Raw genomic sequence first — 23,197 nt, 5'->3', positions numbered from 1 at the left:
CTAATGTAATTATTACGACAAATTACCATCCTAAAATCATTCAGGTGAAATGGATTCTTTATATGGACAGCCTATGACATCATCACAAACTTCCGTTGCATGACTCTGTCAGCACCAGTTGTCCATGGAGAAACAGAGAAACATTACAATCAAAATGGAATTTTTTTTTTTACAACAAAATAAAAAGAACGAAATATCTGTTGACAGATAGACTATGAATAGCTGAGCAATAATAGAGTGATATAACGGACTAAACATGTGACCCGTTTTGTTTGCTTTGCACGGGCTCTCCCGATCTCTGTCATGCCCCAAGTGCGCCTGCGCATTGTTCTTTACCGAGCGCTGAAGATCATTTTCCCTCGAGCTACCTTCCAAAGGTTTTGGCTCTTTCCTGAAAGTTATGAGTTATTTCTTCTGTACTTTGTGGATTATTCTCGCTAATCTTCTAGCCTGTCTCGTCAGCAGGGAAGAAAGAGTAACTTAAGCTTCTACATGGTGCGGTCAGCATCTCTCTTCTGTAGAAACTCCTTAACCTTTTCATGGATGCGTTTCATATAGACAAGTCTTGATTTTATTTCTTTACTGCTGTTCCTCCTGTAAGCTTCCTTAGGAAAGTTTCTTGCTTTTATTTCTTTACTGCTGTTCCTCCTGTAAGCGTCCTTAGGAAAGTTTCTTTATTCTTTAAACATGACCCTAATGGCGGGAAACATGAGCCTATTCTATTTACGCCACACTGAGTGGCTCCGTTCCACAGTCCAATCTCACTGAATGGAGCAAATTTCGCGTGATCCTTTGCGTGTTCATTATCCTAATCACTATACATCTAACATTCTTGAACTTGGCTTAACTTCAGCCTTTCCAGGTACTTCAGTCAAATTTCTTCCCTTCTTGGTTCCCAGGATCGCCTGTCTTAGTCTTAGTCTTAGTCTTATTCCTGTTACGGAGGCAAATTCCTGAGAAGTATGCTAGAATTGCACCAGCCCGGTTTTTTTTTTTTTTTTTTTTTTTTTTTTTGCCATACCCCTTGGTTAGGTTAGGATAGATTAGATTAGTAATTGACTGGTAATGTGGGTACGGGAAACGTAGTGAGATTATGTTAAAAAAAATCCTATGGTAGGTTTTTAAGATATGGCGTCCCGCTTTTTTCAGGAAAGGTTTCCGTACTCGGTTAGATCTCGTAGGGTTAACGTATGACCCTTACCTTTCGATTTTTTTTTTTTTATGGCCTGACCTCGTGAACGTTAATTCCTCAGTTACCAGGGTCTGAGGCATGAGGTCGAGAGAGATGGCATATACAAAATTCAAAGCTTCTTTTTCTGCTGTTGCCCTTATGCTCTTACTAGAAATCCCAGCGCCATTGCCCTTCGATGGAAGGCGTTTCCTCGCGCCCGAGGAAATCTGCCGTCCCGATCTCATTCAGATTTCTGGTGATTTTCCAATAGATTTCTTAATGAGGTTTGTAAGTCAAACTCTCTTTATTTCTGTGCTGATGTATATATAGTTTGTTCTCTTATTGAAAAAATAAAATCCTTCACCTCGAGGGCTGTACTTTACTTATTGCATGTGGTGGTATATGTAAAATGTAAGGGTCTTTTCTTTGTTCCTTTTACGCAGGATCCTTCATATGCACGACTCTTTCTTCCTAGTTTTGCATTCGGCATGTCTGATATTAAAAGATCCTTCTTGTATAGGGCCGATTCCCGCTATTTTTGCATGTTCCACATATGATAAAGAAAGGTGCCTTCACTGATATTATTGGATGATGACTCAGGATTCTTTCCTTCTAGTTTGGCAGGAGCCATAGGGGTGGGAGGGTTAGTGCCGTTGGTGCACCCTACGTGGTGCACTGTAGGCATTACTTATGGGTACGTGTAGCGTGCCTTCGGTCCCTAGCTGCATTCACTTCTTAGCCTTTTGCCTGACCACCATTCCTGCTTTCTTCCTTTAGTCTTGCTGTCCAACCTCTCTATGACTTCGTGGTGCAACTGTGAGTTCTCTCCAGTTCCACCTTGACATCCTTGTTTTTCACTTCATTTATTTTCTGGATCTTTTTATCTTGCTGTCCCATACCCTAACTCAATCTTTTCACTGTCTTGGGCGCTGAATGGCCGAAAGCGCCCCAGTGCTTGGTTTGACAGCCTAAATTTCAGAAATCAAATCAATCATAGTTTGGCATGAGTCATGAATGACACAGGGGGGGCCCCTTTATTTATTTTCATTAGCAGAATTCTTCATGATTAAACCTTTACAATTAATTTTGTTCGTGGTACTCGTGATACTGATGAGTCCCCTAGTTTGATTTCTTCGTTAATAGCTTGGAAGTAATTAGAAATGAAGTCGAAACTGGTCTGAACCTACACCCAGCCTTATTTTTTCACCTGTGTTGATGTGTGACAAACAAATTACATGTAAATGTGATGATAATCATATATCTATCTATCTGTCTATCTATCTATCTATCTGTCTATCTATTTATCTATATAATATATATGGTGTGGTGTGCATAGGCATTGGCCAATTTCTGGAAAAATATACAGGATTTTCTGAAACCTCAATGATATATTGTTACATGTATTTTCCATTTTATGTTCATTGTTGTTTCCTATATGATAATCAATATTGATTCATCTTAAAATTTATCGAGCACTTCTCCAGAACCTTGCAATTAGGCCTTAGTACACATCAACCATGGCTATAATAGGTGTCCGCCCCCTCCCTCCCACCTAGAGAGAATTTCTGACAAGCCCTTGCCCTTTACCATTCCTTTGCATGGCATCAGTCTTGTATCATGCACCACAAAGGTATGGTAGCATTAATATTGAATCTTTACTATAATTTGTAGATTTCAGGTCATTTATTAAAGCAAAGTAATTAGAAGCATAATCAGTTACTCTAGAAGTAACTTTTACTCTTCAGAACGGTAGCCCCAATTCCCAGGTCCGCCCTTATCTCGAAAGACCGGTGTTGCAACAATGTACAAGAGAAACTTCTGACCTATAAAGAGATAGTAACCGTGGTGCTTCTTGGTACCGTTTCTTGTGACAGTGAAAAAATTGTGATGCGAACGCTGGTACATCTGCGCTCTGTGACTGAAAAATAGACATAAATAGTATATATTTTATGAATTATTTTAAATTTTTAATCCTTTTAATAATTAATAATACGATCATCTTTCAATTTTACCGTAACATTTCCCTTTTTTGTTCCGCTAAACGAGCCCGCGATGAGAAAGAAAAACCATTTTAAAACTTTGTAAACAAATAGAGTCGTAGTACATGTATTAATAGGCGTCTTAGTTTTAAGTTTGTCGGCAGTTTTAATCTTCACAGACCTTAGTGGTTAGAGGAAGCAACGTATATTATGTGTGTTAACAAGTGTATATTATATTATGTTATATTCTGGCGACTCACCTGGAATGAAATGTACTGTTTACAAAATTCGCAAATTCATCACGAAGTCCGGAAGAGAGAAGGAGGCGACAATCTGCGACGGAAAAAGGTAGTGACAGGAGATGAAAGCAACGTGCTGGAGGAGAGTTTGAGGCTTTACCACCAGTCCGCAGATCCCCAGTTAATTCTGAGAGTGATCGGCGCCATAGACAAGACGATCGGGTATTACGAGAGGAATTATGCCCTGTTAAACTTCGACGGCATATTTGGTGCCAAAGTTGTGGAAGGTTCGTTGGGGACTCGTCTCTTGTCAACTCATAAACAGTATTTCCCGTAGGAGGCTAGTGCCGTCAGTGCACCTCACGGGGTACACTGTAGGCATTATTTAAGGTTCTTTGCAGCGACCCCTTGCATTCCTTTTGCTGTACCTCCATTCATATTCTCTTTCTCCCATCTTGCTATCCACCCTCTCCTGACAATTGTTTCGTAGTGCAACTGCGAGGTTTTCCTCCTGTTGCACCTTTCAAACCTTTCTAGCCTACTCTCAATTCTCCTTTCAGCAATGAATTACCTCATAGGTCCCAGCGCTTGGCCTTTGGCTTAAATTTTATCATCTTTAATAGTCTTATCCCATAAACAATATTCTCAAGTGTTATTTTTTTTTAATCATAGACATTCCTGCTTGGTGTGATAGGCAAACCTATTGGTTCCATTTCCAGTGGATTGCTAACCCCCTAATTGTCATAAAGTCGCTTCAGATTTAGGGAGGGGGTAGTCTTGGTCTGCTATAGGCTATTTAGGCTAGCCTGCTGTAGCCCGAGCTTAGTCTAGTTTATTGTTTTCTTGAATAGCATAATTGCATTTAGGTTGCAACTTTTTTTAGTAGACATCTTTTTATTTTTTTGAAAGTTATTCCACCTATTAAGTTCTTGGGGTAGTTATCAGAACGACAGGAGCAGGCTCTAATATTCAGCATTACTTTGCCCTCCTAGCCAGGTCTAGGCTTGGTGCCCTAAGTCAGGTTAGGAAGGTAAGGTCTGTTTAGGTCAGGACACGACATTCTAGTAAAGATTAGATTTTTTTGTTGACAGAACTGTGTCCGTCGGTCTCAACTGGCTCCTCCAGGAGCTCTGTGGTTTGAAGTAATTTTCCCAAAATCATTGCTATAGCCTATCTTTTCTCCTTTAATTAGTCCTGTTTAGTATCCATTTTTTTATAAGTTGTTATCCTGCACTTGTAAATATTTCAGTTGCATAGCCATTTTTATATTCTGGTGTAGGGTAGGTAGAAATATTTTATACAGCATTTGGTTTGTGCTTTAGTGGGTAGCTGGTGAAACTGAATTACCCTACAATGGGTGAGAAATTGTCACACAGAGATTGGCGCTATGGTCTTGTAACTACTTCAGCCAACGCACTAATATTCAGTTGCTATTGCCTGATCCTGCAAGTAGTACATACTGTAGGTATGAACTCAGGTGTTTGATGTACAGAATCATGTTTAAATATTTCTGTAAGGAAGCTTTATTTCTTGAATAGCAATCTCCAATTTTTGCTTGATGCATTTAGGTTAGTTTCAGATCTGTTTTAATGTTCTTAAGTCTTGCGCTGTTTTTATTGCTTATACTTCTGTATCACGGCTTTGGTTTCTAACTTTTATGGTCTTTTTTTAACCCTATCAGTTTTGCTTATGCTTTCTGTTTTGTCTTCTGTTAGTTTGTCAGCTTTTCTATCTATCCAACTTTACATCCTTCATTATTTTGAAAATGGTATCTTCTACATTGTCTAATACTGTACCAAGTAGAACTTGTCATTTGTTCTTACTCAAATACAAACTTTCATTCTTTGCATAGGATTTAGCCTACAAGTGTGAGCTGGAACAGCTGTTTAACTTTCAGCCAAGGTTGTTAACTACCAGTGAGAAGGGGGGGTCGCTGGGGATGTCCCACCCATTCATTGTACAGCATTCCACTTTGCTCCCAGCCACCATTGAATGAAGACATCTCTAATGCTCTGCCCGACTTGCTGTTTGCTTTCTTACATGCTTTTTTTTTCTTGTTTTGAAATATAGGCTATGCTTGATTGTTTGTTTGGATATGCAATCCCCTCGATCATATGAGCTTTCTATATCCAAGAAGAAGCTGCAGGTAGGCTACTTAGGCACTGTCCAGGGGAGGAGAGGCCTTGTAAACGGTTCCTCTCCTCAGTTAAGGTAGACCCTCAAACATTATGTGCATCACGCTGTGCCAGCCGCACATAGAGAGGTATCACTAGTCTGTGAGAGGTCTGTCACTTTACGCCTGGACACTGTCCAGCATCTCTTGCAAGCGAGAGGCTTTTCTTGCCGCACAGCTGCAGAGGTGTCAGGATACCTTTGTAAATCCTCTGCGGCTGTGTACCAGGGGAAATGGGCCATCTTCTGTTGCTGGTGTCATCGACGGGGTATCTCTCCAGTCGGAGCTGCTCTTCAGAAGGTAGCGGGCTCCCTCATCTTTTTTTGTTGAGAGAAGCTTCTCTCCATGTCAGCTATTAGGGGCTACAGAGCTGCCCTTGGTCAAGTCGTATGCTTGAAGGGTATCGATCTCTCTTCTTCATGGGAGATCTCCATGCTGTTGGGAAGCTTTGAACAGTCTTGCCCTCTCAGGGAACGCAGGCCCCCTGAGTGGGACGTGACTCTCGTCTTATGGAGCCCGACTCGTGCACCCTATGAGCCTTTGCGAGAGTCGTCAGACAGGGATCTGCCCTTCAAGACTGAGTTCTTGCTTCCCTGGCTTCAGTGAAGAGATTTGGCAAGCTACATGGCCTTTCCTTTGATGTTAAACACTCGAGGGGATGGGTATCTGTCACTCTCTGGTTTGTTAGTACTGGCTTGACCAAGAAAGATGTGTCCAAGAACATGATTTCTTTCTGGCTTTGTGAGACAATCAAGCAAGTGTACTGTACATCTGATGAGGTAGATGGGAGTACGTTCCAAGTAAGCTCATAAGGTTAGGGGCATTGGTCCATCCCTTGCATTCCGGGAGAACCTGTCAGTTCTATAGATATTAAGGGCGGGAGTTTGGTCCCGACTAACCACATTCACAGCCTTCTACCTTCAGGACCTTGCCCATAGGTCTTGGACACTTTTTCCTTGGGTCCTGTGGCGGCTAGTAAGTGGTGTAGCTCACCCGGCTCCCCTAGAGGGACAGGTAGCATCTTGCCTAAGGTGTACGATAGTGAAAGAGAATGTGTGAGTGACTAGCCTTCTCCCTCTTCTCTTTTACGTTTCCTCTCTCGTAGGGCAGAGAGGCAGGTGGCGAGCCGTTGCATACTGGACTGGCGTGTCATGCAGGTGAGTACAGATAACTGAGTACCCTGTTTACAATCTAGAATAGTAGATTGTTAGATGCAAGTCCCCACCTCTCTCTAGCAAGGGAAGAGGTGGGTTGACAGTAAAACAAGCCTATTGGTTTTATTAGCTTTTTATTGTCTCTGGCACTATGGGTTCATCCAAGCCTTTTTCCTTGGAATAATGACACAAACTAATTAATTCAAAGCCCAGAAATCTGGCACAAACTAATTCATTCAAAGCCCAGAAGTCTGGCAGTTGAACATCCCATATGTTCAACGGGCCAGAGGCACGGAACTCCTTCCCCAGGTCTGCGAGACCAGGAAGAGTGTTCCCAGGTGGGTAGAACTTCCAGTTGATTCAGAGATTTACCCAGAATCCACCCTCCAAAGGGTAAATCTCCTGTGTAAAGACCAAAGGTTTGTATTTGTGTAGGAACAAATTGCAAATTTTAAAAGTAATTTGTATTTTTCCTAACATACAAACCTGCAGATCTTTACATTCACGGCCCACCTCAACCACCCCTCATTCTGGTACCTGGGTGCAAGGCAAAGTGGATTGCAGACCGACGAGTGGGCTGGGTTTCCCCCCTGCCATCAGTAGTTAACGACATTGTTTGAAAGTTAATGGCTGTTCCAGCTAGCGTTCGCAAGCAAAATCCCTGTGTAAAGGCCTTCAGTTTGTATGTTAGGAAATATACAAATTACACTAAGATTAGCAATTTTTAAATACTTACCACTCTTTTATGAAATTACTCTCCCAACCTCCCCACTGAGATGAACAGAAAAAACTGAAAACAATAGACGCTTGAACCAGTGGGTGGATGTACAGACAGTATAAAATGAGTGATCCTGTTAATTGATTAAGCGTTTATTCTGCTTCACACTCTGTCATCCTCCCACTGACACAGGAATTCAGGTATCATAGTGGAGTTAAGTATTAAAAAAATATATTTTATTTTTGAAATATACTGTATATTATTTGATAATTTTATCTTTATTGTTTCCTTCTTTGTATTTTACTGTACTTATCTCTGCTGTTTTTCTTTTTTACTTTATATTGACTTTTTATTCATTTTGGAAATACACTTAACAAGTTAGAAGCTTTTATGAATTTTTCCATTGAAGAGTGAGCTCATGTTGAATTATATCAGAAAAATTAGTGTGGTATAGTTTCTTTCCCCCATCTTTGTGAACTTGGGCATGATAGTTGGTTGACCACTCTCCTCTAGTCAATTCAGTTTCATCTCATTTCCTTCACCTCTCATCATTTTATTCACCAGAGAATACTCTGCATCACACTCTTTGGACTTCTCAGCGGACTGTCCTGACCTTGATACTTGCCCTCTTTCTCCTTAAAAAGCTAGACAAGTTTGAGAATAAAGTTTTAAACTAAATAGATGTGGGTGTCTTATTCCACTCAGAGAGAGATGTTTTCCTTAAGGAGTACAAGAATTTCTTTCTTCTTGGTAAATGTTTAACGTGTCATCCCCATTCATACCAAAAGCGACAAGCTCTGATTAGCCAGTGATCTGAACATTGTATTCAAAGAATAGAATTTGGTTGAAAGGATTATTTTTTTAGGATTAGTAAATTTTTTGCCTCTGACATCACAGTGTGTGTTGCTCCCATTTTTAATTTTTCTTAAATAACATTCGTGTCATTTGAATTCTTTTTAGTTTCATAATATGAATATGTGCTCATGATTTTTGTTATTGCAGGCCAGTTGAACTTGGTTGTTGCTGAATATAGCAAAGGATTTCTTAGTGATATAATGGATGACAGTATGAAGAATGATGTAGTTAAAATTGCAGCAAGAGCAGGTAATAAAATTTTTATGTACAGTAATTTACTGTGTTTACATTAAAATACATGTCCTTATTTTATAAGAGCCTCAGCTCCTGTTCAGGGAGATGGACAATTATCTAAGATTGGAAGTATTTAACATTGAAAGCCAAGGGGTAAGTCCCTCTCACTTGTATGGCAGCATTAGATTCATCTTCCCAACAGTATGGAGTTGGAATAACGTCTTGGCTATTGTTTTATTTCAGTTGAATTCCTTTCATGTATTTGGTGTTCCAGGAGCTTGGTTAATACATTGGATATTACTTCCAAATGATTATTATTTCAGTTGAACTTACTTGAGCTACTCTCCCACTTGCAGGTAGCTCAAGTGAGTTTCCAGTCCTCCAGCTATTCTTTACTTTGCCATCTGTGGTGAGAGGTTCCCTTCTCAGAGCAGTAATGGTTAAATGAATTTCACACTGAGGATTTGTGGTCTCTTTCTGAATTGTTGCTGATGGTCATGAGGCGGTTATCTGTAGAGTTCCATTACGATTTGTGGAACAGAGGATTGCTCAAATAGATTGGCTAAGTTGAAGTATGATGGCCACACCCACTGCAAGGACTTGTGACTTAGAAAATAAATACAAGGAGTGTAAAGGTTGGTTTGTGGTGAAAATTAATATTGTGCTTAAGCTTGGGAAGAGACTCAAGTTCTTTATTTAATAGCACAGTCAAAATGCCGGTATTAGTGTTACATACGACTGCAGATAAATAGTAAACCCTCAAAGATACTAGGGATACATAACTCTGAAAAGGTGGGCTGGGCTACGTCTGACTCCTATCCTATGCTAGTCTACCCCAAAATTTAGCCTAACCTTCCAGTATAGCACTGTAGTATACAGTCCATTAGACACATGCTTTTTTACTTGAAATACACTCATAAATACTGCACCCCAACAAGCAAAATGTCTCAGTCAGGACCAAAGTCATGATACCGTATTACTGAGCTGGTCCGTTATAATCAATTATTGTGAATATACTTGTTTACCATTTGACCTATGAGAATGAGAGATTAACATTATGGAAGGTATGATTGTTAAATAGAAAAGGAAATGAGCAAATAAAAAGGATAATTTGTGTACACATTCCACATTCAGTTATGTGTAAGGCTTTGGAAATAGTATTTGTACTAATTTCTACTTTTAAAGATAAGATTCAAAATTGTTCAGAAAATTTACATTTCTCCACTAGTTTTGCATTTCCTTATAATGTTTTCATGGCACTAGATGATTCAATACATGACTCAGCAAAAAAATCATGCCTGCATTCTTGGTAACCTTTAAACCTATTTGAAACTTCTAGAATTCTTTGGTTGTGTAGCAGGTACGCATACAAATTCAGGGTGGCCTATAATTTTCAGCTTTAGGCTGGGCAAAGTCAGCTACAGTAACTTGTTTAATATTGCTGAATTAGGGATCATATTCCTTAGAAATAAGTAAGTAGGTCAAGAAATTGGGTTTGGATATATAGTATACAGTATTTTGTATCTTGTCAGTATTAGTATAATTGTTTATCAGTGGAAGAGAGATCTTCTAAGCTATCCAGTTTTCTAATAGTAGCTCTGACCTTTAGACTATCCTCAGTCTTTCTTTGCTTACTTTCTGTTCTTTTGATCCAAATGAATGTTTTGCTGTTTTGTTTCATGAGACCTGTTTATTGATGGAATAAGGGATTATACCCCATACTTAATGTTCAAAATTCTGTTCTTGCCACTTTTCATTGGACTCTCCAGCAGCTCCTGAGAGATTGAGTTTTCTCACAGGATAGCAAGGGATTTGTTTGTGTATCTCAGGTTTTTCAGCAGACATGCATCAAGTGGGGGGTGGAGGGGAACATCTGTGATTGGTATCATAGAAGGGGAAATCTCTGCTGGGGGCTTATACTCGGCAGGTTGCAGACTTTCCCTTTTACTTTGGCCTAATCAGGGCCCTTTCAGTGTGTGACATAAAGGCTAAGGTTTGCCTCTGCAGTCTTTATCAAACTGGGTAACCCTCTCCTCTTCAGTGGAGTTGTCTATTGTGAACAGCCTATGCGTCTCAGGAACTTCAGTCATACGTTCTTAGTGCTTTAAATACCGCAAACTACATTATTTTTCAGACTTTTGGCGTGCCGCATTGCCTTCAGCTTTCAGTAAGGCAGAGATCGCTCCACAGTAGGAACAGTAGCTCGTCTCATCTCTTGCTGAGAGATCAAGTTTCCTCGATTCTTTCCTCCAAATCTGAGGTGGAGATCCGGATGAGATAGAGCTTTGCCACTCTGCACTTTTCAGTATTATTTGAAGTTATCCACTCCCAGGGTTTGCTTTATTTTCTTCTTTCATTAGTACTGATCAGTGTCTAGGTACCTGGACAACCTAGAGTTGTCTAGGTACCTTTTTTTTTCAACACTCATTCTCCTTCATCCCAGAATTCACGACCAAGTCACAAATATCTTGGTTCCAGACCCAAGGTTAAAGTTTTTTAATTCCTCTCTTCAATAATTCATTGATTGAGAGCCAGACAAGATTTTGCTAAACCCAGTTCACACCCTAAATGTTATGTGAGAAGGACAAAAAACCTCAGGCCAGTGTCAATGCCTTTTTGTGAGTACAGAACGTAACCTGCAGGAGGTATCTAAACTACATCTCCATGGTGTATTAAGTAATGTCAAAAGTCTAGGAACCCCCCTGTTGGAGGACCCTCCGACACACCCACAAGCTCATGACATTAGGTAACAAGGACAGTAATCTGGTTCCACCAGACTACCTTCACCTCATTCGTTTTAGGGATGCCCTCCGTAAGTCACTCAACACCTTTTCTTTGGGGCCTTTGGTGGCAGCTCAACAAGTAGTGTTACCACCCAGAACCACCTAGGTATCCTACATCTAATTTGAGGGCTTTGGTATCCTACAGCTAATTTGAGGGCTTAGGCTAGAATGTGCAACTCTTGAGGGAAGGGTGGTGTGTGCACTAACCTGTTCTCACTGCCATGACCCATATCCATGAACATTCGTGCCAGGTACAAGCTAGACCCAAGTGATTCCAGTCAAGTAACACTACGAGCTCCTGTTCTACTGATCTAGAATTGAAGCCCTCATCTCGCCTTCTGTAACAAAGGGAGAGGCAAGGTAGGGCCTTTTGCCCATCTCAAAGGCTGCCAGTCGACAGTTTCCCGCCTCTGCGATGGGAGACCGAGTTCTTCGGGATTAGCCAGATGTGATTCTGGTCTATAATATGCATCTCAGGGATTGAGGGAAGCAACACCCCACCCTCCAGACCAGTGACAGTAGAGCATTACTGCCCCACTCTCCAAACCAGTGCCAACAGAGCGGTGCTGGTGCCTTTTTTCTGCATGATGACACTGCTCCACCAGCAAAGGTGCTCAGCCCTACGTGTGGGTACTACCTCCCTCCTAAGCAGTTGAGCCTCCATATATGAAAGATTTAGTGTTTGTATCCCCTTAAGAACAAAAGCCAAGTTTCTTAAGCACCTAAGCATGTAAACAATAACCTTTCATATTGGAGGTAACCCACCTTGTTCGGCCTGCTTTGTTTTTCCTGTCAGTTTTCCATTCTGAATAAGGGCTAAAAGGACAATGGATAATGTCATTTGGGCAGGAAAGGGCATCTCCTCTTCCTCATCTCCACCTGGGTACCACCTTTGTTTAGTCATTACAGTTCACAGCCAGTCCAGCACATGTGCAGAAGGATACTCCATATATGAAAGGCTAAGGTTTGCTTACCTAGGAAGAACACAAATTACTTTAAATATTTAGCATTTTAAAACCTAAGTGACAGAAAATTATAATTAATATGTATCAAATTTGTTTTGGGTCTTTTTAAGTAAGTTGTATACGTGTATTTGTAATGATCCCATTATCCTTAAGATGGTTAATTTGCAATAGCTGATTAGATATGAATTAAAAAAAACTTGTGATGTATTTGCTATACTGTAAAATATTACTGCATTTTTTGTTCACATGCATAATAGTCATCAGTATTTAATCCATGTCATTTTATAAAATGACCAGTAACCAAATTTAGTTTCTTCTCTTTATCCTTAACAGGTCACATTGTGAAGCAAGCTATGCCACATCTTTATGTAAAATATCCAGGACAAATGAGGCAAATGAGAAGACTCTTTTATTTGTCGTGGGACATTGGACATTCACACCGTCTGGTTGACCTAGGTTTGACATGGTCAGATGATCTACATCTCCAGGCTCAAGCACTCACATTTAATGGTATTTGTTAATAATTAGTTTGGTATATTACTTGATTTATAGTTTGCTTTATCATGCTTTGCAGGCCTGATGTCAGGCTGTAGGACAAATTTTTAAAATAAACCTTGCCTCTCCGTTACAGACGCTCTTCCACTTACGAACAAGTTAAGTTCTGAATGGCTGTTTGTATCTCGAATTTGTTCATAAGTTCAACTTGGTATACGCAAAGTCAATACATACAGTACTATTTATGTTTTTTCATACAAAAATGCAATACTATTACTGTAATTATTTTATAGAGTATTTTGTTAATACGAACGATGTATAAAACCTAACATTGAGAATTATGATAATACAGTTTTTCTTACCTGTGAAACTGGTGTTGTACGCTTGACGTGATGGAGGATGGGAAAACCAGAGGCAGTGTGGAATTACAAGGGTGGCAGGTCATCAATGTCTTCTTCAGGAATGACTTCTTCTGCATGGCTTTTTTTGGGAAGGATTGCTTCGGCAAAGATTTCTCTATCATTTTCTTCTTCATTTGGGGAGGAAGCAGTCAGTGGAGGTGGGGAGGCTCTTAAGGTTGAAGGCACTGGTTTGAAGAATTTGTCTAAGGAAGTTTGCATTGTTTTTCTTTTCCTTTCATTGTATATAATACCTTAACACTGGATGGCATCATTGATTATTGTTGCTATTTTTGAGAATCTCTCAGCATTGGGGTCCTGTTTCTCAAAAATAGTCAATGCTTTTTCTATAAGAGGAAACCCTCGGCCATCGATTTTGTTTCAAATTTCTTTATGGGAATAAGTTCACGTTCTTCTGTTCTTTGCGTTTCTTCTAGTTCCATTAAATCATCTGAATGACTCTCAAACAGCTGTTCAGAGTCCTCTTCCCCTAAGTCAAGCTGTAACTGTTCACTTATGTCAGTGAGACTGTAAAGGATTCCCCTTGCCTTCGCTTCTTGATTAAACCCTCTGAAGTCATTTACAAACTGTGGGCATAAGGCCTCCCATGCTCCTAAATAATTCTGTCATCAATATTTTCATTTAAATCTCTTCAATTTTACCTTTTTTAACATTGACCTTTAGAATGTCTATTATAAACTCATAATTTATATCCTTTCCATTTTCATTCATTCTCATCATAGCGCTGAATGACCCTATAGGTCCCAGTGCTTGGCTTCATGCCCAAATCACATATTCCTATTCCATTCTTTTGTAGAAAAAGCAATGCTCATTGTATTTCTGTAGCCTTGAAGGCAGAGTAACAGTGATTTATTTGGTGACTGACAGAGAGAGTACAATCTGCCAACAATAACTTCACTTGTTCATGCTAAACTTGGATTTACGTGAGATCTCCAGTTTCACCCAGTTAAATATGAATCTGTAAGAAAATTACCCATTGTAAATGTATTTATTTATTATACAAAGGAATGTATCAGGTACTTTTAAAAATATTAGTTATGTGATTATGTTGATTTAATCGTCAAGTCAAAACTTTACAGTGAAAGTATAGTAACTGGAATATTTCAGAGGAGGAAAGTAATCAGTGTTTAGCTGAGCTTCTTGAGCCAGTGGATGGAATGATGTGCAGAATGAGCGAGTACTGCCAGCGTGTGATGACAAAGCCTGGAATGGAAAAGTACATTCTTTGTCACCAGATTCTTTACTCAGTTGTTGCAGAAATGGTAAGTTATAAATGAGTTTGATGTACATGTACTGTACTGTATAGTTTTGTTGCTATCATACATTTTAATGGAGGTATTCCTTAACAATCCAGGAAAAGTATTGCTCATTAACCCTTACTGGACAGGCTTGATCATATGAGGACCTATAACAGGTTTTGAGTGAACACCAGGCTAACTCTTATTAGGATTAACATTGAGTGCCGTACAGTTTGAATGAGATTAGCGAAAAAAATGTTCATAGCACTTCAGTGGGCCATATGTGACTTATGGCAACTGTATTAGCTCAGTACAGGAGAGAGGTAGATCAGTCAGCCTTGAGATTTCATGGGGGCATGGACTGCCTCTCCATATCTCCAGGACGTCTTTATTTTTATTTGCTCATAAATTTACCAAGATATTTTTATTTGCTCATAAATTTACCCAGGGATTGCTGTTGGTTTTAGTTCTTAGCTTTTATGATAGTAGCTTAGATATAATTGTAACTTTCAAAGTAAAGTGCAAAGAAATATTAGAAAAAACATGTATATCTGTTATGATGTGTGAGCTGTAATTATAATTTTACAAAATAAAATAAAATAAATTATTAGAAAAAACATGTATAACTATGTAAAATTATCGTATTTTTACGCAGGGTTGTAAATAGTTACTTTCAGCTTCCTGTGTACGTTACAGAAAAACTTTTGGAATTTTTTTCTTGCACTGTGTGCATTTGCATAATCTTCCTCTTGCCATTTATGTGTTTTTTTTTTTTCTTAAATTGGCCACCCTCAAAGTTTGACCGGTCTGGTGGTGTGCTTAATATATATTTAGCCCATCCCTTAAGAGTTAATCTGTCTAATGGCAGTACTGTACATATATTCCTCAACATTACTCCTCCTTTTCTGTAAAACTTTCAAGTTCACTCATTATTCCATTACCATTTCTTTTGGAGTGAGTGAAAAATAGTTTTGTTATACAAGAATATGAACCCTTATCTTTTATATGGATATACCTGTGGCAAAAGCTGGTCTGGTGGTAGTGTGTCAGCTAGCAACAGGTGAGTGAACCACCCTCTCACTTGGTAATCAACATTCCCTTTATCTTCATCCACTTTCCTGTACATAGATCTGTAGGACACTCATGTTTAACATATCTGTTGTTGAAGCTGACTTTATCAATATTTTGTGGTTTAAATGGTTGCTGACTTTGGTGTGGATGTCTGCTTCTGCCAGAGATTTATCTCTTTTAGATTGAGTGGTTCAAGGTGGTAGGTTTCTGTTTTGTATCACCTGCAGTTGTGACTTGGACCATCAACAGATGGTCTCATGTTTGTCAATACTGTATTTCATAGGTTGTATTTTGGGTATTCAATAAAAGGAAGCATCCAGGGAACTTGGAGTAACCCTTTCAATCCAGAAAATGTTTCTTATGTAAAGTAATGTGACAGTAAGACCCAAATGAAGATATTTTTGAGTGCTTTTTAACCATAGAAACAATATTGCTTTTGGTTTTCAGACACTGAATGGTTAGAGTAAGAGTTGAAATTGTATTATTCAACAGAACATGAAAATTTGTGTTAGGGACACTTAGCCTGGTTTCAACACGATGCCTCATTTAATCTTTTCTCTCCTCTTTTCCTTGTTTGGTTTTGAATTTCAAATCTGTTTTCCCTTGTTCTCATTATCTGATATGACAGTTCTTTATTTTATGTACTGTAGCTTGTAACACTTACTGTTCTTGCATTGTTTGTCAGTTTCTCTGTAAATCATCATGTTTTTATATTGCATGATTTTGGTTCTTTAAACCATAAATCCAGGGGCAACTTAGCATAATCATAGGAAAAGTACAGTTTTCTGTCTTTATATATCTTTTGATTGTACTGTATAATGATACAATTTCTTAAACCAGAAAACAGTTGATTTTACCTGTAGCTTCTTGATAAGCAGGTAATAATTGGTAAGATCCAATTATTATGAACTTTTGAATAATAGTGGTGATAGTCAATCTTTTCCATTAGAGTGGATGTGGAAGTCGATTGGAGAAATGGTTAGTGAAACACAAAAGAAGTGGAAGCTTGGAGCAGCTTCAAGAAGAGATGTGCTCAAATCTTTACTCCGAAGCCCTTGCCTTAGCTGCAACTACATTCAGTGATGATGTGCCTACATTTAGAGATTTAACCGTAGAGATGGGTAAGTAAGTTATATTTTTTATGGAAAGTCAAGAATTTGTCAGAACAGCATGCTAGTGGAGTAACTAAAAAACAGTAATCTGTTTGAGTAGAGTAAAAGGATGATTTTGCTTCTGTGTCAAGGGAGGGGTACCTGTCAAGTAATTTCACAGGACTTGTATATATCATTGGGCTCTTGACTAGGATTTACCAAAATGAAACCAAGCAGGCATCCTGCTTTCCAAGTCACTGAGAAACCAGATGTAGCTCCTCTGCTTCACTGTGCAGTCACATTATCATTCATTTATTGGACAGCACAGCTAATTCATCATCATCATCTTCAGTGAAAACTGATCACTGGTGAGTACCCATATGATATACATAATCTTAATATTAAATATTTTTATGTAATTTGCATATGTGTTTTGCTCTCTCTCTCTCTCTCTCTCTCTCTCTCTCTCTTCTCTCTCTCTCTCTCTCTCTCTCTCTCTCTCTCTCTCACACGACTGACTTGGTCAGAACTCACAAAATTCATTTCTAGTCCAAATACTACACACTTACCTTTGTTTTTCTTTCATGCTGATCTTAGTAATAACCTCCCATATATTGCTTATTTTATGAAAGTAAGATGAAATCATGTGGAAAGAATAAAGTAAGTTAGACCCTCAGTGCACTGGCCAGAGAGGTAATGCTACAGTAGCCCTCTTAAAAATTTGGCAGGAGAAAATTAGAGAACCCTGTTGACAAATGCAGACTATATTTTATGGAAACCATGTGTACTAGTATGTCAACTTATAAAATATTGCAACAATTTTTTATAAAATAAAAAATGATGTATTATCAGTGCACTTATCCTATGTGAGCCTAATGAAGCTAAGCATATCCTATGTGAGCCTAATGAAGCTAAGCATTCAGAATGCAGTCTCTTGATAGCAGGTATCCTAGTATTGCTAAAAGGAGCATGCCATTTCTGACGGTTTTGGAAACACGTTTCTGCCTTGCATCACATTCAGCAATATATTGAAAACAAACTCGGGAAAACCGCATAACCATCATCGAACTGCGACGTCTAGCATCAGGCAATCATTTTGCTGACTTTGATAAGATATGATTGGGCAAGGCTGGTATTGGGCAAAATCAACATAGGCCTACTTAAAAGAATACATTCTGTCTTCTTTGTTGATAAGTACAGCAGAAGCTTATTATTTAAAAGCATTTGATAATCCAAATAAGGGAAACTTAAAAAACTTTTGTTGGGGGTGGATTTAGAGATATAACCCTATGTTTTTTCTACGTGTGCCAGTTTTACCTCAAACCAGGTGACAATAATGAAGAATAAAAAGTAAAGAGGAAAAGCTCAGCCTAAGTGAAATGTTCACTTTTCAATGAACATTAACATATGAAAGGGTAGGGCATGTTTTTTAATGTTAAAATTGTTAAATGAAAATACTGCATTTCGTCAGGTAATAGAATCCCACAGTGTTCTCATGACCAACTGCCAGGGAATGTTAGTTTTTCATTGACAGATGAATTGAAACAGAGCATAGGTGGAGAGAGATCAAAGGGAACAGAGAATTGACTCTTGTTAACCACATGAAAGAAGTAGCATTAAGGATAAAGATAGAGAAGTCAAACAACTAGGTGGTGAGCCATCAGAGGGAACAGGTGATTGACTCTGATTACCCAAGGGAAAAAGAATTAAGGCTGCATAAGTCAGTGGTTTGTTTGAGTACAAACTTATGTATGTTTTATTGAAGCTAAAAGGTGTTTTTTTTTTTTTCCAGAATTTGTTTGTGGCATGTTGGGGTATGTGGAGTTTTTACGAAGAGACTGGTTACTTGGTATTTTCAAGTGGCAAAGTGATAGTGGATGTTTCCCATCTTCTAAACAGCCAATAGGTCGCAAACTCCTCATGGAAGAAAGATTACCTGGTATGTTATTGAAAGGAGTGTCTCTTTTCTGATTGAAAATTTAGGGGCTATGTCAAGGTCTGGATAAGGTGGTGTTTGTTTTTATAACTGTAAGAGTCTTAAGTTTGGCACATTTTTTTTATGCTGGTGAAAATGAAATTAATATTTATTAAGAGAAATCCATACATTATTTGTGTGAATGTTGTTACATGGGCTATGTGATATATTAATGTCATTCCTGTAGAGGAATTAGCAGAGGGGAAATAAGTATTTGAAAATTTTTAAAGGGTCACAATGGAATATATTGGCCAAAATAATATATAGCATGTCCTTTATTCCTGGTATAGATACTATAGCCATATTTCAGTAGAATATTTTCATCCCAAACCAGGCCAGCCACCTTAACTACTAAATTCATCCTGTTGTTGTAAGCCATAAAGAAAATGAAAAAAGATTAATTAGCATAATGCTTTGTGCTTTTCCACTAAATCAGAATCTTCGTGGATCCTTACTCTTCTAGGTCTTTGACATACATAGGTTGAATTTACTATTTTTACCTTTGAACTCAGACTCATCCAGAAATGCTACATATTGGGAGACCTGAATTGCCATAATGTACCCCTTAGAGAAACAGTGCAACAAAAGGTGGCATTTACCCACGAAAAATTATGTGGCGGCAAAATCGGCAGAATCTGCAACATAATATTAACTATTTGGTTATGGTGATAATGAATCAGTGTAGTAATGAATCTCTTTCAGGAAAAGAAACCCCACAACCTGTGATCTCAAAAGGTTGTGGGCTTTGCCATGAGTCTTTAGGTAGGCCCTGGACAGGTAGCCCCTTGCTCTGAGAGATTCTTTACTACAATGACTCATGACCTAAAGCAATTGGTCAACATTGTATGTATTTAGGTACAATATATGAAAAAATACTTGTTTCAGAAAAAATTTTATATTTTTTATTTATGTTAATATTATATCATTTACTTGTTTTTTTCTTTTTATCACAGATGGATGCCTCTCTCATCTGACAACAGTTGCTGTTTCAGCTCTAGCAGTTCACTTACATTATTTGCTTAATCCCAGTAGAATAAACATGGTAAAAAAGAAAGTGCCACCTCCAGTGGTTGATCCTGCCCGTGTTTTGCAGCCACCACCTCCTGAAGTCAATTTATTATATTCCCCTACAGGAGAATTATTTAACCATCCGTTATTCAGAGAGGATTTCCAAGATGGTGCCTTCAAGTAAGTTGCAAATTATTCCCTAGCCATGTAACCCATCAGTCTTTATGTGTATTTGTGAGAAGTATTGTTTGAAAGAAAAATACTTGTACATTTTTAATTCAGAGTCAATAAAGGGGTATTTCAGAATACAAGCATAAGTCATGGGAAGGAAAAGAACAAGAGTAAAGCAGCATTACAGTAGAGTAACTAAATTTCTCACAGAAGGTACGTAACAAGACAAGGTAAACTAGTAAAAAATACAGGTTTTTTTTAACAACATTAATTTTTAGATACAAATCTATCACTTTATAGTTGCCAATAGGTGTTATAATTGCCTGTAGGTGCATCAGTTCCTTTCCAGACATGCTCAAGAAAACCATAGAAGTATGTTGGATCCCTGTCCTTGTAGGGATCAAAGAAAATGGAGAGGTTGGTAAAGCAGGCAAAGAAGCAACCCGTATGACAAGATCAAATGTAGATATCCCTATTGATGATTATACAACACATAGGTAGGCAGGTTCCCTCTCCAGTAGCTATGAGCAGTGGGATGCCTGTCATGTCAGTGGGCAATGTGGTAGTTACTTGAACCAGAGCCTTGGGTAGTCTTAGTCCTTCATGACCAGTACAAACTATCTTTTAAACACCCTTACCCCCACAGCTCTACTACTGATTTACAGGCTCCTTCCTTTGGTACAAACCCATGAATTTATGAGGTAATTTTTCCTTTCGGCCACACAGGTTGAAAACTGGCCAGACAACACTTAATATGACCATTTTCTTTTTAAGCATGTCTGGAGGCGGGGTGACACATCTAAAGGCAGGTGTAAATGGACTAGTTTGTAAAATACTGTATCATGTATGTTTTTGGTTATTAATGACCATGATAGTTGCCAGTTTGGAATGCCATCTCAGAGTAATCGTTTAGTTGTTATTTATTTGTAAGGTATATTATTCCCATAGAGAGTTACAGCAATTCACTTCACCCACCCAAAATGAGTTAGTAATCTCTGAAATAAAACAATCAGTGGAGCCTTCATTGTCAGATTTCAGCTATAAAGAATTATTACTGTAACTATTTTTTCCAGGGAAAGGCTTATTGCCACCATTTGTAGATTAGATCACAAGAGAAATTTAGTGTGTTGAATACCATGGTGGACCAAGATTATTGTTCTGGCAAAATTCCCAATGTTTAGCTCATATGCTGCATGAGGAAAAGCACATTTTCATGAGAAAAGAATATTTTAGTTGGTCAGTAGAACCTTCAGAAGAAAGTAATATCATGAATCCTTTCATTTAGTTCCTCCTATTTATCTAAAAATACCGCAACAGTAACTGTTCTTGTAAATAAAAAAGATGAGAATCTTCATTGGACCCCCAGCACTATAGGTCACATATGGCAAACTTATGCCAATCATAATCTCTCCATGGTTTAATGTATCTTTTATCACTAAACTGAACTGCAAATATTAACCAAAATACTGAACTCTGTCTTTACAGGGCGGTGGTTCCTGACAAATCTCTAGAAGATAAAGCAGATATTGTGATGAGGCTACTCAGTGAGAGAACTTCAGCTTCCAAAGTGATAAGAAAAAATTCAAGTGTATCCGATGAGTTTGGAACCTCTAAAATAAACCATATGCCTCCTAACCAGTCCAGTCCTTTTGCTCAATATTTAGTATCAACGAAAATGGTAGGAACACCAAAAGAATACTCAGCATCTACTTTTTATTTTATTATTGCTAGCATCATTTTGGTAATAATAGGAATTATTAGGTATAACCATAATAAAAGGAGAAACCCTTTAGTATTTAGAGGGAAGCTTAGATTTTTATAATTCCCTGTAATGACTAAACAGAAGGAGAGGTGAAGAATGTGATATTTAGCATGAATTAATGCTTCCTAGGCTGGTAGCCTCTAAATACCTGTAGATTAAAATACTTTATCATGTGCACTCAGGCTTGGGTGTAGATGTGTAGATATATATAAGTATTCATAGAATACTTTTTGATATTTTATTGGTAGTAGTTGCAGTAGTAGTGTGGATTACTTGGAAAAAATATTGTGGTAACAGATTGCTTTTAGTGATTACCTTGATGTAGTATTCCTATTAGATTGGTCCTTGTTCAAAGTTTTGTATGATCTTCAGTGATACCTATTAACATATTCCTTTTTGTTTTCTTATAGCTGTAAGTTATACCAACTTTTAGAATCTTTTCTTCATTAGTACTGCCTCTGACAGTGCAGTCCTCTACCAACATTTACGATCTTTTCTTCATAGGTACTTGACAATTCAGTCCTTTTTCCACTTTCAAGATTGTTTTTAGGAAAATTTCCAGATCTTCACATACTAAATTTCCCCAGATCATCTAATTTTCTCGTTTGTATAAAGGAGTTTTTTTTAAAATGATTGCCAAATGTATATCATTCTTCAGCGGCATCTACAGTTTTGTGAATCAAGACTATCTTGTACCAAGAACTTTAAATCAGTCTTATTAAAAGCAAGTAAGGCACAACTGTTCATAGAATGACCCTTATTCACACATATAAAGATTATTTTACTGTTTCAAGTATGTAATTTGCTATAGTTATTAGACATCCATGTTGAGGAGAATGTGATCTTCAAAATAAATTCCCATATTACTCATAAAACGTGCCATTGCTGTGATTGCAAGCTGGAATCTATGAAATCTTGAAATTGACATATACCAAAAAGAAGGGTTTACTGAACCAAAAATATTTTATTATTATTATTAGGGAGGAGACCTTCTCTGAGGGCAGTAGCTTTGAAAATTATGGCTGTTTTTATGGCATTTAATTTGTATCTGTCTTCTCTGTTTGTCGTGAGCACTTATACCATCAGCATGTAGTTGGTATATCGTTTTTAAGACAAATAAATATTTGTTGTCTTTGGTTTATTTCTCTACGTAAGTCGAGACACTGGCGGTCATCTAGGAGAGTACAACAGCTAATGAATTGAGATACATGATGTACAGGTATGTATAGCAGGTGGGGTGTTTACAATTGGTGAGTTTTTAGTAGGCCGAATTTTGATTAGTTACCAACCTATGACTTATCAAACTTCGGCCTACTAACCAACCCACCAATTGTAAACACCCTGCCTGCTATAAATAAATACCTGTACATCGTGTATCTCAATTCATTCGCTTTTGTACTCTTATAGATGACCACCAGTGCACTGTTGACACATTGGAGGAACTAAACCTAAGACAACGGAAATCTTTAAATGTCCTTAGGAAACTTGACATACCAGTTACATGCTGATGAAAAGAAGATTGTAAGATGAATAGAGAAGACTCTGTAGAAATTAAATGCCCTGGAAACAGCTATTATTATTATTATTATTACATGTATTATAATAGAGAAACTCTCACCAAATATTACTACTAAATATAACTATTACCTATGTATTTTTAAGACAAAGACTGATGATGTCAGTTATGCAAAGAGAG

At 38.0% G+C, this 23,197-nt stretch overlaps 1 protein-coding gene across 1 annotated transcript; it reads left to right on the top strand.

Moving 5' to 3' along the window:
* Window positions 1–3,232: 3,232 nt before the first annotated feature.
* On the top strand, window positions 3,233–22,461 carry LOC136847260 (UPF0764 protein C16orf89 homolog). The gene is made up of 8 exons (XM_067118779.1): window positions 3,233–3,676; window positions 8,437–8,538; window positions 12,605–12,781; window positions 14,293–14,447; window positions 16,444–16,615; window positions 18,378–18,524; window positions 19,514–19,748; window positions 21,225–22,461. Exons 1-8 carry the CDS (start codon window positions 3,361–3,363, stop codon window positions 21,559–21,561), a joined length of 1,641 nt encoding a protein of 546 aa, XP_066974880.1. The 5' UTR covers window positions 3,233–3,360; the 3' UTR covers window positions 21,562–22,461.
* Window positions 22,462–23,197: the final 736 nt, after the last annotated feature.

This window comes from Macrobrachium rosenbergii, chromosome 16, assembly GCF_040412425.1.
Source record: "Macrobrachium rosenbergii isolate ZJJX-2024 chromosome 16, ASM4041242v1, whole genome shotgun sequence".
In the NCBI taxonomy this organism is placed as follows: Eukaryota; Metazoa; Arthropoda; class Malacostraca; order Decapoda; family Palaemonidae; genus Macrobrachium; species Macrobrachium rosenbergii.
This window is presented reverse-complemented; position numbering and strand designations above follow the sequence as displayed.

Excerpts from the sequence above, each read along its gene's own strand:
- LOC136847260 (XM_067118779.1), top strand. The coding sequence starts at position 3,361 with ATGTGTGTTAACAAGTGTATATTATATTATGTTATATTCTGGCGACTC. Across the intron at positions 3,677-8,436 it reads TGGTGCCAAAGTTGTGGAAG|GCCAGTTGAACTTGGTTGTT; the intron begins GTTCGTTGGGGA and ends TTGTTATTGCAG. Across the intron at positions 16,616-18,377 it reads AGATTTAACCGTAGAGATGG|AATTTGTTTGTGGCATGTTG; the intron begins GTAAGTAAGTTA and ends TTTTTTTTCCAG.